This window comes from Hippocampus bargibanti, linkage group LG07 (assembly GCF_051943395.1).
Source record: "Hippocampus bargibanti isolate YZ-2025 linkage group LG07, ASM5194339v1, whole genome shotgun sequence".
NCBI classification, from domain to species: Eukaryota; Metazoa; Chordata; class Actinopteri; order Syngnathiformes; family Syngnathidae; genus Hippocampus; species Hippocampus bargibanti.
This window is the reverse complement of record NC_142740.1, coordinates 25,659,660-25,674,540: the sequence shown is the minus strand read 5'-3', so window position 1 is coordinate 25,674,540 and position 14,881 is coordinate 25,659,660. Positions and strand designations below refer to the sequence as shown.

The 14,881-nt window shown below is 39.1% G+C and overlaps 1 protein-coding gene across 2 annotated transcripts in view; it reads right to left on the bottom strand.

Moving 5' to 3' along the window:
- The window catches only part of ghrhrl (growth hormone releasing hormone receptor, like), a 34,667-nt gene that overhangs the window by 18,149 nt on the left and 1,637 nt on the right, over positions 1 to 14,881 (bottom strand). For both annotated transcript variants that reach the window (XM_089000655.1, XM_089000656.1), the window contains exons 3-6: positions 5,924 to 6,029; positions 3,968 to 4,075; positions 2,165 to 2,256; positions 678 to 781 (exon numbers count right to left, since the gene is read on the bottom strand). In XM_089000655.1, coding sequence (XP_088856781.1) covers positions 678 to 781; positions 2,165 to 2,256; positions 3,968 to 4,075; positions 5,924 to 6,029 — 410 coding nt within the window. The remainder of the gene's footprint in view (positions 1 to 677; positions 782 to 2,164; positions 2,257 to 3,967; positions 4,076 to 5,923; positions 6,030 to 14,881) is intronic.

Sequence of the window (14,881 nt, the reverse complement as noted above, 5' to 3'; positions counted from 1 at the left end):
TGACCGAGAGAGCGACACGCAATGCATTTTGGGTACTTTGTTTGTTCTGAAAACATCGTGTTGATGGCGAAATTAGAAGGAAAAAACATAAATAATCCGATGGTGAATCGTTATGTGTAGCACCAAGACTATTATTTGATACTAGTTGACACAAATTCCCAGCAGACAAATCAGCCCATTTCCAATGGAGCTTGGGCGCCATCTTGTGCATTTTTTGGGACGCTGCATTGGAGTCCAGACGTCTCAAAATATAACATGGAAGGACTTCTTTAATTGATTGCAAACATGTATGCTTTCCTCTTCAGAACTATTTGAATCATATTCATAACTGGATGAGTAACAAGAAATCATCTTCTCTGAATCTGAAGCCATTGTTTTGATTCTAGAGCAAGGCAAGATGTCCTGGCGTGACGTCTAAAATAAGGTATATTTTGTGTAGTTTTAAGGCTTATTTAGTAGAAATTTATGTTTTATGGGGACCTGGAAATGCATTATTCTCATTTTTAATGGTTTCTTATGGGAAATTAATGTTTGGAAGACACACTTTTGGCATTACACACACTTTCTGGGAACCAATTAAGTTCGTAAGGTGAGTAATCACTGTCTACTACAATTCCATTCAATCCACTCAATAAAACAAAAATGGAAACATTTTTAAAATTAAAATGTGTGCCAACCTGAAAAAGAGCAAGATGACCACGGCGGCGGTCAACACCAACAGAGAGATGCTGTAGCCGACGGTGTAGATCAATTTCACTGTGGCATAGTAGGTCTGCTCTGTCTGGATACAAAAGAAGAACCTTCTTTGTTGAGAGATTAGACCATATGGCCATGCCACGATCCACTTGCATATTTGAATTTTAAGATGGCGCCGAAAGACAGCGTGATGAATTCACTACAAGTGAAAAAAAAAATATGAAGTGCCGTAAAATCAGACCTCGCAACCATTCGGATATCAGGTGGGTTTTTATTACCTTGACAAAATGCACTGTGTGGCACCTAAAGTAGTTCCCGCATAATTATCTCTCACTTATTTGTCTTGTTTTTCTATCATTATAAACAAGGTAATTTCACCTATTATCTGACGGATGACAAGCGATTCACTTCCAGCTTTGCTTTTTGGTATTTTGCACATTAGGCTCACGGATGTCTTGTAGATGGCTGCTATTTGTTGCTCCTTAAAGGACAACCGACGTCTCCGGACAAGTTGTGTCCATAATTTGTAAAATGCCTTCAGCGTATTTTAATAAGATTCCACCGCATATAGCTATATTTTACGTTTTAAGACTCGCGCTGAACATTCAGGAAGTCTTGTTTTGAGTTGGTGACGAGTCCGTACGTGACGTCACGAAAGGACCGCCCCCCTGACCGTAAAAAAGACGCATTGTAGTGGTCCTTCCATCCCGTCAATGTATTTTGCTGTACATGTTTGGTTTGAAAACCTTGCGTTGCACCCAAAAGCCGCCAGAAGAGGGCGTCCAAGCTCCATGGAAGGAATTTATCAGCCTGTGGAAATGGATTGATTCATTCCTCACAACAGCGGTGGCCATTTGCCTCAAAATGACACGGAATAAATTCTTTTTTTTTTTGTTCTTTTGACTTCAAGATGGCGCCGCGAGAGTGGCTGCCTTTCCAGCAGCTCATGTATTTCGTTTTTCTACTTTCATTCCTTTGATCACTTTGCTGCTGTGAAATGTAAATTTCTCCACTGTGAGACTAATAAAGGCATATCCAATCCAATCCAATCCAAACATGTATGCTTTCCTCTTCAGAACTATTTGAATCATATTCATAACTGGATGTGTAACAAGAAAGCATATTCTCCGAATCTGAAGCCATTGTTTTGATTCTCCAGCAATGCAAGACGTATTGGCGTGACGTCACGAACTGGGGGCGGGACTTTCGGAAAATGCCCAATTCGCAGCTCATTTTATGGCAGATTTTGGACACTTTAAGTTATTTTTATTGGTGTTTTGCATTTGAATAAAAATATCATACTGCGTGTTTTGGGTATATTAGACGCTATAAAACGTTTTTCTGATGTCAGTTAAGAAACAAAAAAGTGACGTCGGTTGTCCTTTAAATACTTAATGTGATACCTTTGTTTTATGTTTACTTTGCCAGTGAACAAGCAATTTTGTGATCATCTTCTCATGCTTCTCACCTCTGGAATGTCATCATCCACACTGCAGGCAACGTGGTAAGGCGGGAATGGCCTGGACCAACCTCCATCGGTGCAATTCCGGCTCACTTGTCCTTATGTAAAAGAGGAAAAGATTAATTAGATTAGCTCTCACACGGGGAGATGAATAATCGCAATAACAAAAAAAATCTGCAAAGCTGCGTCATGGCCAGTCAATTGACTGAATTGCTTTAATTCTGATTAAATTGGGACGTGTCATTAAATAAGGAATCCAAATTTATGGATGTGAAATGTCTTTGAAAAAACAGCTCCTAAAAGGGTAAAGATGTCATTAAAAAAAATGTTCACCTGTTGAGGCCATTTAAATCATTCATACTCAATTTAGGAAGAAAATGGAATTGTAGAGGCGTATTTGCGTCACAGTCGAGAGGAGCTGAATTTGACTCTCTTCCCAAAACATGAATATCAAATGTTAGTGGTCAAAGAGTTTTAGTTTGTGAAAAATAAAACAAAAAATCGGGACCTAGTGGATCAAAAAATATATATACAGTGATACCTTGGCTGACGAACTTAATTGGTTCCCAGACAAAGTGTGTACGGTGAAAAGTGTGGTTCCCAAAAATGTATTTCCCATAGGAAACCATTAAAATGAGAATAATCCGTTCCCAGGTCCCCATAAAACATAATTTTCTACTTTCTAATTGTCTCTAATAAGCCTTAAAACTACACAACATATACCTTATTTTATGTATAATAAATGTGATATGGTATTATAATTAAAGACATAAACTGTACTATATAATTAAGTCATTTTATTTACCTTGGTGATGGTCGTTGATGGCTTGATGGAATGCAGTGGCCGCTTTCATCAGCATTAAACACTTGATGAGGAACGTAGCCTTCTTCTTTCACCATCTTGAGGAATGATCCCTTGTAGGTGCTTTCTCTTCGATAATTTTACCATGTTCCTCATCAATTGTGTTCTGCTTAGCTGGGTTGATATCTTTTTTGCATCAAGTGTACAGATGGCTTGTGCGGGTTGTCTGTAGAGCACTCTCTCATTGTCTGTAACCCCCCCCCCTCACTGCTGCGTTCTTGACCAATCACATGGCTTTAACCGAAGACTGGGGGCGGGGAATAGAGGACAAAAACAGTCGGCTGCCATTTTGTTGTTACGAGAACCTGCTTGTTCGCGAACGACACATTACTCATTGTGGCGCTCCGTGTGTATCCTGAAAAAAAGTTTGTATGCCAAGGTAAAATTTTCATAAATTTAACGTTCGTAAACCGAAAAGTTCATAAGCCAAGGGGTTCGTAAACCGAGGTATCACTTTATCTCATTTTTGCAGCATCACCGTCCTTATCCAAAACCGATTGGATATGTCTATCATTTTGACGTTATTTATCCAAATGACTCAGAAGGGGCTGGGTGATTACGGCGCTAATAAGCCAACGAGATGCTAATTGCCGCCGTGAATATAATTACCGGCTCTCCCACTGAGCATCAGGCGATGATCAAGTGATATAAACGCTCTACTTTGCTCGCCCCATGCGACACAACATTACATTGTCGTTGAGAACAGATTTTTCATAACACTCGAGATCACGGACTTTTCGAAAGCGTCGCTTTCCCCTCCCATAGCGGATCATTAACCGAGATCTGACCCCCACACCCCCCAGCATTAATCCACATGAATCATTCCTTTGTAATAAGAATGCACTGCATGAATAAATAAACACACACTGTAAACAACCCTCATGATAGACTAACGCATGACATTTCTGTACTGTAAATGATTTTGCGGTGAAAAAAAAAAAAATCACCTGTATTGTTTCCGAAGAGGGAAAACACGGCAGGACAAGCGTTGTGAACTGTTTCCCCGACCGCAGCGTGAGGCCAACACACCACGGCGTCCCAGAATGCTCGACAACCTGGGGAGTGAAGGGGGTGGGAAAAAAATAGCATTAAAAAATAGCATGTTGTGAATATTCTGAAATTGATGACAAAAAATATGCTATATGTTAGGGGAAAATGGTTAAATAGTGGGCGTGGGAGGGGGTTTCTATCGTTGACCAAATATTTTTGTTAAAGTGAGGTTGTTATAAATAATATAATATAAATAATATAATTATAATATAAAAATATAATAATAATAATAATAATAATAATGATGATAATCAATATTACTTCACATATAAGGCACACCTGCGTATAAGGCTTTTGGGTGCACCTTATACACCGGAAAATATGGTAAGCAGATGCAAGGAACCAGACAGCATGCTATACAAAAAAAGTATATTGATCATGTTTAAATAAATAAATAAATAAATACAATTAAAAAATACAATAAATAAATAAATAAATAAATTGAAAAATGGGGGCTTGATTTGTGCTGGCCAGTTTGATTCATAAGGAAATATGGTAGTGGAATTCAACAACACATCACATTTTATCCGGTAAATTGCCAAGTGAAGTGGTTGGTACCCTACCTGTATCCGTAATTATTTTTGTGGAAAGGGCAAATATAATTTGTTTCGGAAAGATTTGGAGAACATAGCCGAGGGGGGTGTAAATGCTAGACAACATTGCAAATGAAACAGCATTTCAAATTAGCCAATCAAAGGGACACATTATGCAAAAAAAAAAAAAAAAAAAAATATTCAAAAGTGACTTTAATTGCTTGTATAGCAATAGTTATTGAAGAAAAAAAAAACTCACTCAGCGAAGTTTATGTTTCACTTATCTAGAAAATAAATAAATACAAATCTGTACACTTTTCAGATTTCGATTGGCTATTTAGTTCATCGCCAACTTGTTTCCGTGTTTCCAATATCAACGGTCAATATATTTTAACCTTTTTTTATTTTCAATCCACAACGCACGGCGACTTTTGTAGATGAGTTTTTTTGTGCTGACTTCAAAATCGGCTCTTGTTTTTTCTTCTTGAGGACATCAGATTCTCATAACAACAATCATAAAATAATAATCATATATAACATTGTATGCAGTTATATAGGCAAATTTCCCTTATTGTAGAACGATGAAAGGACAACCGACACCATTTTTTTTACTTCAGAAAAAAAAACATTTTATAGCATCTAAAATACCCAAAACACGCAGGCTGATAGTTTTAGTCAAATGCAAAACACCAATAAAAATGACTTAGAGCAGAAGTGTCAAAGTCATTTTTTGCCGCGGGCCACATTGTAGTTATGGTTTCCTCTCGAGGGCCGTTATGAATTTGGGGAACCCATTAGAATGTTTAAATCCCTTCAAATATTACATATAGAGCACACAGCAAATTAATGAATAACTCGTTTTCAAATCTGAAGTCAAGAATAATGACTTTTATTGTGGTTGACATCCAAAAATATGAAATTTTGGCTCAGATTTTAGCAATCATCATGGAATTTAACAAGTTTGATTTGCTTTCGCGGGCCGAAAAAAAAATGATGCGGCGGGCCGGATTTGGCCCGCGGGCCTTGACTTTGACACCTGTGACTTAGAGTGTCCCAAAACTACTGACCTTGGAGATGCGGAGTTTCAGAAGGTCCCGCCCCCTTGTTTGTGATGTCACACCAAGACGTCTACTGTAGTGCCTTATAATGTGAAGTGCCTTATATTTTGAAAACTTTTCTTTATATATTATATTTGAAAAACGTTTTTCATTCATTAAAGGGGCACTTTGTAGTCCGGTGCGCCTTATAGTATATGGATTAAATACATCATTCATTGGGGCTGCGCTTTATACTCCGTTGTTTGAAATGAGAAAAACGCACCTTGCGCGCTAGCGTTTCCTTGCTCGGCGATGGAACGCAGGCAGCGGAGCTCGTCTTTCTCCAGCTGGAAGATGAACTCGCATTCGGGGTGGAGGCTCGTTAGCGCCTAAAGATATGATAAAGGGAATCAGCGGCTTTTTAGGCGATGTGTGAGGGACATGCGAAATTCACCTGTATTCAAGTGATATTCACCTGTTGCCATTGGTGGGATTTTTTCAGCAGAGTACACCATAAAAAAATACTGTTTTTTTCCCGAGCCTACTCACTGGGTTACTGTGGATTTCAAACAGATTAGGCTACTTTTACCCAAAGTTGGCTCACTTTCATTCATATATCCATTTTCAGGTTCTTTTCCTCCTAAGGGGTGCAGGAAGCCTATCCCAGCTGTTTTGGAGGGTAAAGAGGACAAGTTAGAGTACAGTGATACCTTGGTTTATGAACTTAATTGGTTCCCAGACAGTGTGTCAGGTGAAAAGTGTGTATCCCAAAAATTCATTCCCCATCGGAAACCATTAAAATGAGAATAATCCGTTTACAGGTCCCCATAAAACATAATTTTCCACTTTCTCATTTTCTCAGCCTTAAAACTACACAAAATATATCTTATTTTATGTATAATAAATGTGCTATGGTATTATAATTAAAGAAATAAACTGTACAGTATAATAAAGGCATTTTATTTACCTTTGTGATGGTCGTTGATGGCTTGATGGAATGGATAGCTTTTTGCATAAAGTGTCTCAAGGAGCTCTGGGTTGTGTACATCTTGGAAGTTGTGATATCGCAACAGCAACGGATGCAAGCAGACACACTAGAAACATCATTAATAACTGGTTTCGTTGCTTGTCTTTTCATTTCAAATTGAACTGATTGCGAGTGCGCGTTATTTGTGGAGCCTGATTGATGGGAATTTTAACCTTTCAGTCTACACTCTGCCTTTGAACTATCAAAGTTGAAACTCTCACTGTCGTCTGCCTGTCTCTTTAATGTTTAAATCACCTCCCCTCACTGCTGCGTTCTTGACCAATCACGTGGCTTTAACCGACGACTGGGGTCAGGGAATAGAGGATCAAAACAAGCCAACTGCCATTTTCTATTAGGAGAACGGGCTTGTTCGCGAACGACACATCACTCATTGTGGCAGCTCCGTGTGTATCCCGAAAAATAGTTTGTGTGCCAAGTTCAAATATTCATAAATTTAACGTTCGTAAACAGAAAAGTTCGTAAGCCAAGGGGTTCCTAAACCGAGGTATCACTGTATTCAATCAACCATGCCATGCATGTTTTTGGAAGCCGGGAGGAAGCTGGATTACCCCGACAAAAGCCACGTAGGGACGGGGGATTACATCATAAACCTCATAATCAGGCCCGAGCTGGAATTGAACAGGGGTCGACATGCTAACCACTGACCCACCGACCCGCCATGGCTAATACCAATTTGCTCAAATCTGACCTGGGTCACTTAGGTGACAGATTTTCACACAAACACACACACACGCACACACACACACACACAAACAATAATTTACTCGAGGTCATTAATTTTAGGAGGCGGGACCTTTTATACGTGAAGCATATTCTTTGAAAAGGTGCATTCTGAGGACAGCTTTTCATTTGTTGTTTAACGGCAAGAGAATACTTGACTAGATTTGATTCATTTGAATCTTGCCACAGAAACTTGGGAAATATGTGAAACTTGAGAGGGTGAAGACGACAGACATATTCCGATCGTGCCCAAATGTGACTTACAACCATTTGCTTAATTCATTAAAAGGTGTTTGTCCCCAAAGAGGGCCAAGATTGTTTTGGCTTGCGGCAAATTTTCACTTCATCAAAGTCGGAACCACCGGAGATGCCACCTGGCACTGATCGCAAACGCCGTGGCGCCAAATCAACACTCACCATCTCTATTGTACAGTATTTGATGACAGCGGTACATTTTTCTCACTAGGTGACAAATTAGAAAGCCTTGTTGGTGAGCCAGGGAAAAGATGGACGAAGAGCATGTTTAACATTTGTTCACTATTTACTAGCGGAGAGATGCAAATTAAACAATCATCTAATTATTTAGAGGCTTTGTATATTCTCCATCACAATTCATGTGTTGCATAAAGTGCCATTGTAAACATAAACCTTAAAACATGTTTATTTTATTGGACAATAATGACACAATAGATTGATGTTGTTTTCGTTTTTTTTTCTCCAAACAGTAACTCCTTTTGATTTAAAAAAACAAAGCTAGCTAGTTAGCAGCTGACGTTAGCTGCCAACTAGCTAGCTACGTTTTTTGAAAACAGTAACTCCTTTTGATTTCCCAAAATGTAGCTAGCTAGTTAGCAACTGACGTTAGCCACTAACTAGCTTGTTACTTTTTTTTGAAAACAAAACGGGTTACTAGTTTCAAAAAATGTAGCTAGCTAGTTAGCGGGTGATATTAGCCCCTTACTAGCTAGCTATGTTTTTTCAAAATCCATAACTCTTTGTTTTCAAAAAAACGGAGCTAGCGAATTAGCACCTGACGTTAGCCGCTAACTAGCTAGCTAGGTTTTTTGAAAACAATCTCGTTTTGTTTTTAAAAAAACGTAACTAGCTCGATGTCCATTGACGCTAGCTGCTAACTAGCTCGCTATGTTTTTTGAAAACAGTAACCTCCCACCACAATTCATGTGTTGCATAAATAATGACACCATCTGTCACAAAATAGATTGATATTGTTATACGGTTTTTTCAAACAGTAACTCCTTTTGATTTCAAAAAACGTAGCTAGCTAGTTAGCAGCTGCCGTTAGCCACTAACGAGCTAGCTACGTTTTTTGAAACCAAAAGGAGTTACTGTTTGAAAAAAAATTTAGCCAGCTAGTTAGCGGCTGACGTTAGCCCTTTACTAGCTAGCTATATTTTTTTTAACTAACTCTTTGTTTTTAAAAAAATGTAGCTAGCGAATTAGCACCTGACGTTAGCCGCTAACTAGCTAGCTAGGTTTTTTGAAAACAATCTCGTTTTGTTTTTAAAAAAAACGTAACAAGCTCGATGTCCATTGACGTTAGCTGCTAACTAGCTAGCTATGTTTTTTTGAAAACAGTAACCTCCCACCACAATTCATGTGTTGCATAAATAATGACACCATCTGTCACAAAATAGGTTGATATTGTTATACGGTTTTTTCAAACAGTAACTCCTTTTGATTTCAAAAAACGTAGCTAGCTAGTTAGCAGCTGCCGTTAGCCACTAACGAGCTAGCTACGTTTTTTGAAACCAAAAGGAGTTACTGTTTGAAAAAAAATTTAGCCAGCTAGTTAGCGGCTGACGTTAGCCCTTTACTAGCTAGCTATATTTTTTTTAACTAACTCTTTGTTTTAAAAAAAATGTAGCTAGCGAATTAGCACCTGACGTTAGCCGCTAACTAGCTAGCTAGGTTTTTTGAAAACAATCTCGCTTTGTTTTTAAAAAAAACGTAACAAGCTCGATGTCCATTGACGTTATCTGCTAACTAGCTAGCTATGTTTTTTTGAAAACAGTAACCTCCCACCACAATTCATGTGTTGCATAAATAATGACACCATCTGTCACAAAATAGGTTGATATTGTTATACGGTTTTTTCAAACAGTAACTCCTTTTGATTTCAAAAAACGTAGCTAGCTAGTTAGCAGCTGCCGTTAGCCACAAACGAGCTAGCTACGTTTTTTGAAACCAAAAGGAGTTACTGTTTGAAAAAAAAATTAGCCAGCTAGTTAGCGGCTGACGTTAGCCCCTTACTAGCTAGCTATATTTTTTTTAACTAACTCTTTGTTTTTAAAAAAAATGTAGCTAGCGAATTAGCGCCTGATGTTAGCCGCTAACAAGCTAGTTACGTTTTTTGAAAACAGTAACTCGTTTTGTTTTCCAAAAACGTAACTAGCTCGATGTCCGTTGACGTTAGCTGGTAACTAGCTAGCTATGTTTTTTGAAAACAGTAACCTCTTTTGTTTTCATTCTGAGAAATAAATACAGTAAAGTCTCGTTATATCGATATTCAAGGGAGTCCGAAAAAATATCGATATAACCGGGACTATCGATATATCCGACCCTGTTTGCATGTAATTTTCTCCGTGCGTGCATAGAAATAGTATCGATATAACCGGGACTATCGATATATCCGATATCGATATAATGAGACTTTACTGTATATCAAGACTAGAATACATATTGTGAACATGAAGCTCCATAAAATTAACATTTTAAACATTCAGCAATGTATGGACCATCATGCTGAAAAACACAGGTGTCAAAGTCAAGGCCCGCGGGTCAAATCCGGCCCGCCACATCATTTTTTTCGGCCCGCGAAAGCAAATCAAACTTGTTAAATTCCAGGATGATTGCTAAAATCTGAGCCAAAATTTCATATTTTTGGATGTCAACCACAATAAAAAAAAAAGTAAAATTATTCTTGACTTCAGATTTGAAAACAAGTTATTCATTAATTTGCTGTGTGCTCTATATGTAATATTTGAAGGGATTTAAACATTCTAATGGGTTCTCCAAATTCATAACGGCCTTCGAGAGGAAACCATAACTACAATGTGGCCCGCGGCAAAAAATGACTGACACCCTTGCTGTAACAGCTCTCCTCTTCAAGTGTTTCCCTTCCTCAGGCTGTGGTCATATATTATAAAGTTGTACACGTAACAACAAGGTGACCTCTGCAAAATACTTACGGCTATTGCGTGAATCCAAATTTTTACAACAAGTGGTTAAATCACAGCACCTAATGTACAAATGAGGAGCGCAACTCTGGGAAGGTTTCGGACGACTGACTCTGTGACTGGCTTGTTTTTCAGACCATAAACAGACTGAATACGCTCATAGTGTCAGTTTAATTCAAGGACTTAGAGTAGAAAGATCCTGTTTTGAAAATTAAATAGCTAAGCAGATGTTCTGACTGTGCTTTTTTCTTTTGTTGGGTTTGTCTGTTAGCAGCTACGTGGTTAGTAGAAACGCTGCCTGTCAGTTGATTGAAGCACTTTAAAGGACAACCGACGACTCCGGACAAGTTATGTCCATAATTTGTAAAATCACTTCAAATGACTTCTACTGAGCGTATTTTACAAAGATTACACCGCATATAGCTATATTTTACGTTTTAAGACTCGCGCTAAATTTTCAGGAAGTCTTGTTTTTGAGTTGATGACGATGCCTGACACACAACGCATTTTGGGTACTTTGTTTGGTCTGAAAATTTCATGTTGATCCGTGTTGATGGCGAAGTTTGAAGAAAAAAACATAAATAACGCGATGGTGAATCGTTGTGTGTTGCACCAAGACTACTAGTTGATACTAGTTGACACACATTCCCAGAAAACAAATCAGCCCATTTCCAACGCATCTTGAGCGCCATCTTGTGCATTTTCTGGGACGCTACATTGGAGTCCTAACGGCTCGAATTGATATGGAAGGACTTCTTTAATCAATTGCAAACATTTATGCTTTCCTCTTCAGAACTCTTTGAATCATATTCATCACTGGATGAGTAACAAGAAAGCATCTTCTCCGAACCTGAAGCCGTTGTTTTGATTCTAGAACAAGGCAAGACGTCCTGGCGTGACGTTACGAACAAGGGGGCGGGACCTTCTGAAACTGCATCTCTGAGGTCATTTTGAAGTAGTTTTGGGATACTAACTCGTTTTTATTGGTGTTTTGCATTTGACTAAAAATATCAGCCTGCATGTTTTGGGTATTTTAGATGCTATAAAACGTTTTTCTGATGTCAGTTAGGAAACAAAAAAAGGTGTCGGTTGTCCTTTAAATGACAGAAGTTAAAACTAAAAATAAATCAAAGAAAATAAAAATGAATTGCATATCTTGACAATAATGTTGAACTAATCGATAAATGTGATTAATCATCACATCCTCATTGAGGCATGGTGGTCACTTTTAGCATTATGTTAAGTAATTAGGAAAGGTCAAACACGTATTTATCATGCAGGCGCTTCGCCTTGAAACGCACCAGACGATGGCTTCCCATTTATGTCCCTTAGCATGTGATCCTCCAATTGTTTTGCGCACCACAAGGAGCTTAAGAAAGAAACAAAAGAAAATCCAAAACAGGGAAGATTAAAGTTGCGCACAATATTTTCTTGACGGCAAAGAACATTTACTGGGAAAAATAGGTGAGCCGTGTCTGGCAACACTTGCAATTCCATCTGCGAGGAGAGTAGCAGGTTGAGTAAATTGCTGCTTCTAATGTCATGCTCACTTTTAAATTAGCACAGTTAGCTTGGGTTATGAGGCATAATTAAAATCCGTTTCTTTTCAAAGTCAGAAAAGGGATGAATGAGTGGAAAAAAACTGCAGTGGGACGTGACCGTTATGCTACTTCAGTAGATGTTTATTTACTTTTGTTTTATTTCGAAAGACTTTTTAGTTTTACTCCCTACATTTGAAAGCATTGATTTTTGTGAATGGCTTTGTGACATTTAAAGTTCACCATTGTTGACGTTTTGATTGAAATGATGAATATGGGAATGCTACTTTTATTTTAAGTATAGGAGATAAATCATGCTGATGTGATGCTGTGGCAGAGGTAGCCACCCCCCCCCCACCCCCACACACACTTGCACTTCTTCCCCACCATACTGTAGAATATTAACTAAATCGTTAGGACCGATCTTGTATAAAACCTACTCAACTATCATTTGCTGAGAAGAATTTACAGACGCTCCCCTACTTACAAACATTCAAGTTACGAACAACGGTACATACGAACATTTTTGGAGTAACATATGTAGTATTCTCTCCTTATTGAGCATATATTTTATTAAATGTTTATTTTTCAGTACAAGCCCATACAGGTTACTTATACAAGCCTTAAAGGACAACCGACACCATTTTTTTGTTTCCTAACTGACACCAGAAAAACGTTTTATAGCATCGAAAATACCCAAAACACGCAGGCTGGTATTTTTAGTCAAATGCAAAACACCAATAAAAATGAGTTAAAATGTCCCAAAACTACTTCATAATGACCTCGGGATGGCGAGTGTAAGAAGGTCCCGCCCCCTTGTTCGTGACGTCACGCCAAGATAAAAACAATGGCTTCAGATTCGGAGAAGATGCTTTCTTGTTACAGTTATGAATATGATTCAAATAGTTCTACAGAGAAAAGCATAAACGTTTGCAATCGATTAAAGAAGTCCTTTCGGATCATTTTGAGGCGTCTGGACTCCAATTTAGCATCCCATAAAATGCACAAGATGGCGCCCAAGCTCTGTTGGAAATTGGCTGATTTGTCTGCTGGGAATTTGTATCAACTAGTATCAAATAGTAGTCTTGGTGCAACACACAACGATTCACCATCGCGTTATGTGTTTTCCTTCTAATTTCGCCATCAACACGAAGTTTTCAGACCAAACAAAGTACCCAAAAGGCATTGTGTGTCACTTTCTCGGTCAGGGGCGTTCCAGACGTGACGTCACGTCAGGCATCGTCATCAACTCGAAAACAAGACTTCCTAAATATTCAGCGCGATTCTTAAAATGTAAGCTATAGATATATGCCGTGGAATCTTTGTAAAATACACTCAGTAGAAGTTATTTGAAGTGATTTTACAAATTATGGACATAACGGAGGCGTCGATTGTCCTTTAAATATACATTCCAGACAAAATATAGCACTAAAGCAACTTATGAACAAATTCACCTTACGAACAACCGTTTGGAATGTATGTCGTTCGTAAGTTGGGGAGTGTCTGTAGTTCTACCAGATCTACCGTGAAGGCAGAAGTTTTTGCACTGGGTCTTTACAGACACAGTGCCCATGAGTGAAAGACAATGGCACAAAACCCCCACTCAACGTAGGTTCGCTCATAAAATGTTAGCACATAGCCCATTATCCGCTAACAACCCAGTAAGAGGTTATATGATTGGGGTCACGTCATTGCGTCTTTTTCCGACAATACGTAATTGCAGCGCCGCCGGAATTCAGGCACTGTAAACAACGCGTGACAGCAGCTATGCTTTTCGGTAGGCTTGTTTGTGACATAACTCAAAAATCAACAAAATCTCACAAACCTTCGAGGGGCGACATTAATGCAAACGCTGGTGATGATAATGGCTCAAATTTGCTAACGGTGCGATCAAACCACGACAATAAGTTTGTTTTTGAAGGATGCCAAGATCACCCGAAAATGAGCAAATGGAAATAAAAAATGGGGGCATTGCAGTGTGCTGGAAAAGTTTCGTAATTGGACATTGTGAAACTCTTCCCGACTGGCTCTTGTGCAAAATCAGCTGGATAAATCTCTCTCTCACTCTCTGGCTTTCTCAATCGCTCTCTCTCTCTCTTAGTCTTTCTCTCACTCAATCTCTCTCTCTCTCATTCTAGCCCTCCCCCCACTCTCTCTCTCTGTCTTTCTCTCACTCTTACTCCCTCAATCTCTCACAATCTCTCTCTGTTGTTCTCTCGATCTAAATCTATCTCTTTCGCTCGGTAAATCTCTCTCTCTCTCTCTCTCACTCGCTCTCTGTCACTCTCTCTCCCTCTCTCAACCTCACTCTCTCCCCCTCAATCTCTCACTCTCTCTTTCTCACTCACTCTTACAATCTCAATCTCTCTCTCTCTCACTCTCTAAATCTTTCCCTCTCAGTCTCTTTCTCCCTCTCTCACTCAATCCCTCTCTTGCTCTCATAGTCTCTCTCTCCCAATCCCCCCCCCCACTGTCTCTCTTTCTCTCCCAATCTCTCTCTCTTGCTCTCTCAGTCACTCTCTCTCCCTCTCCCAATCTCCCTCTCTCTCTTGCTCTGTCTCTATCTCCCTCGCTCTCTCAATCTGTCTCACTCCCGCTCTCTCTCAGTCTCTCTCTCCCGCCCGACCTGCACCCCCAACCTCTCTCTGTCTGTCCATTCGACCCCTTCACCCACCAAAATAGTCTGTCTCATTGCTAATTCTCAATGTACAACCAAATACTCCCCATTATCATCCTGT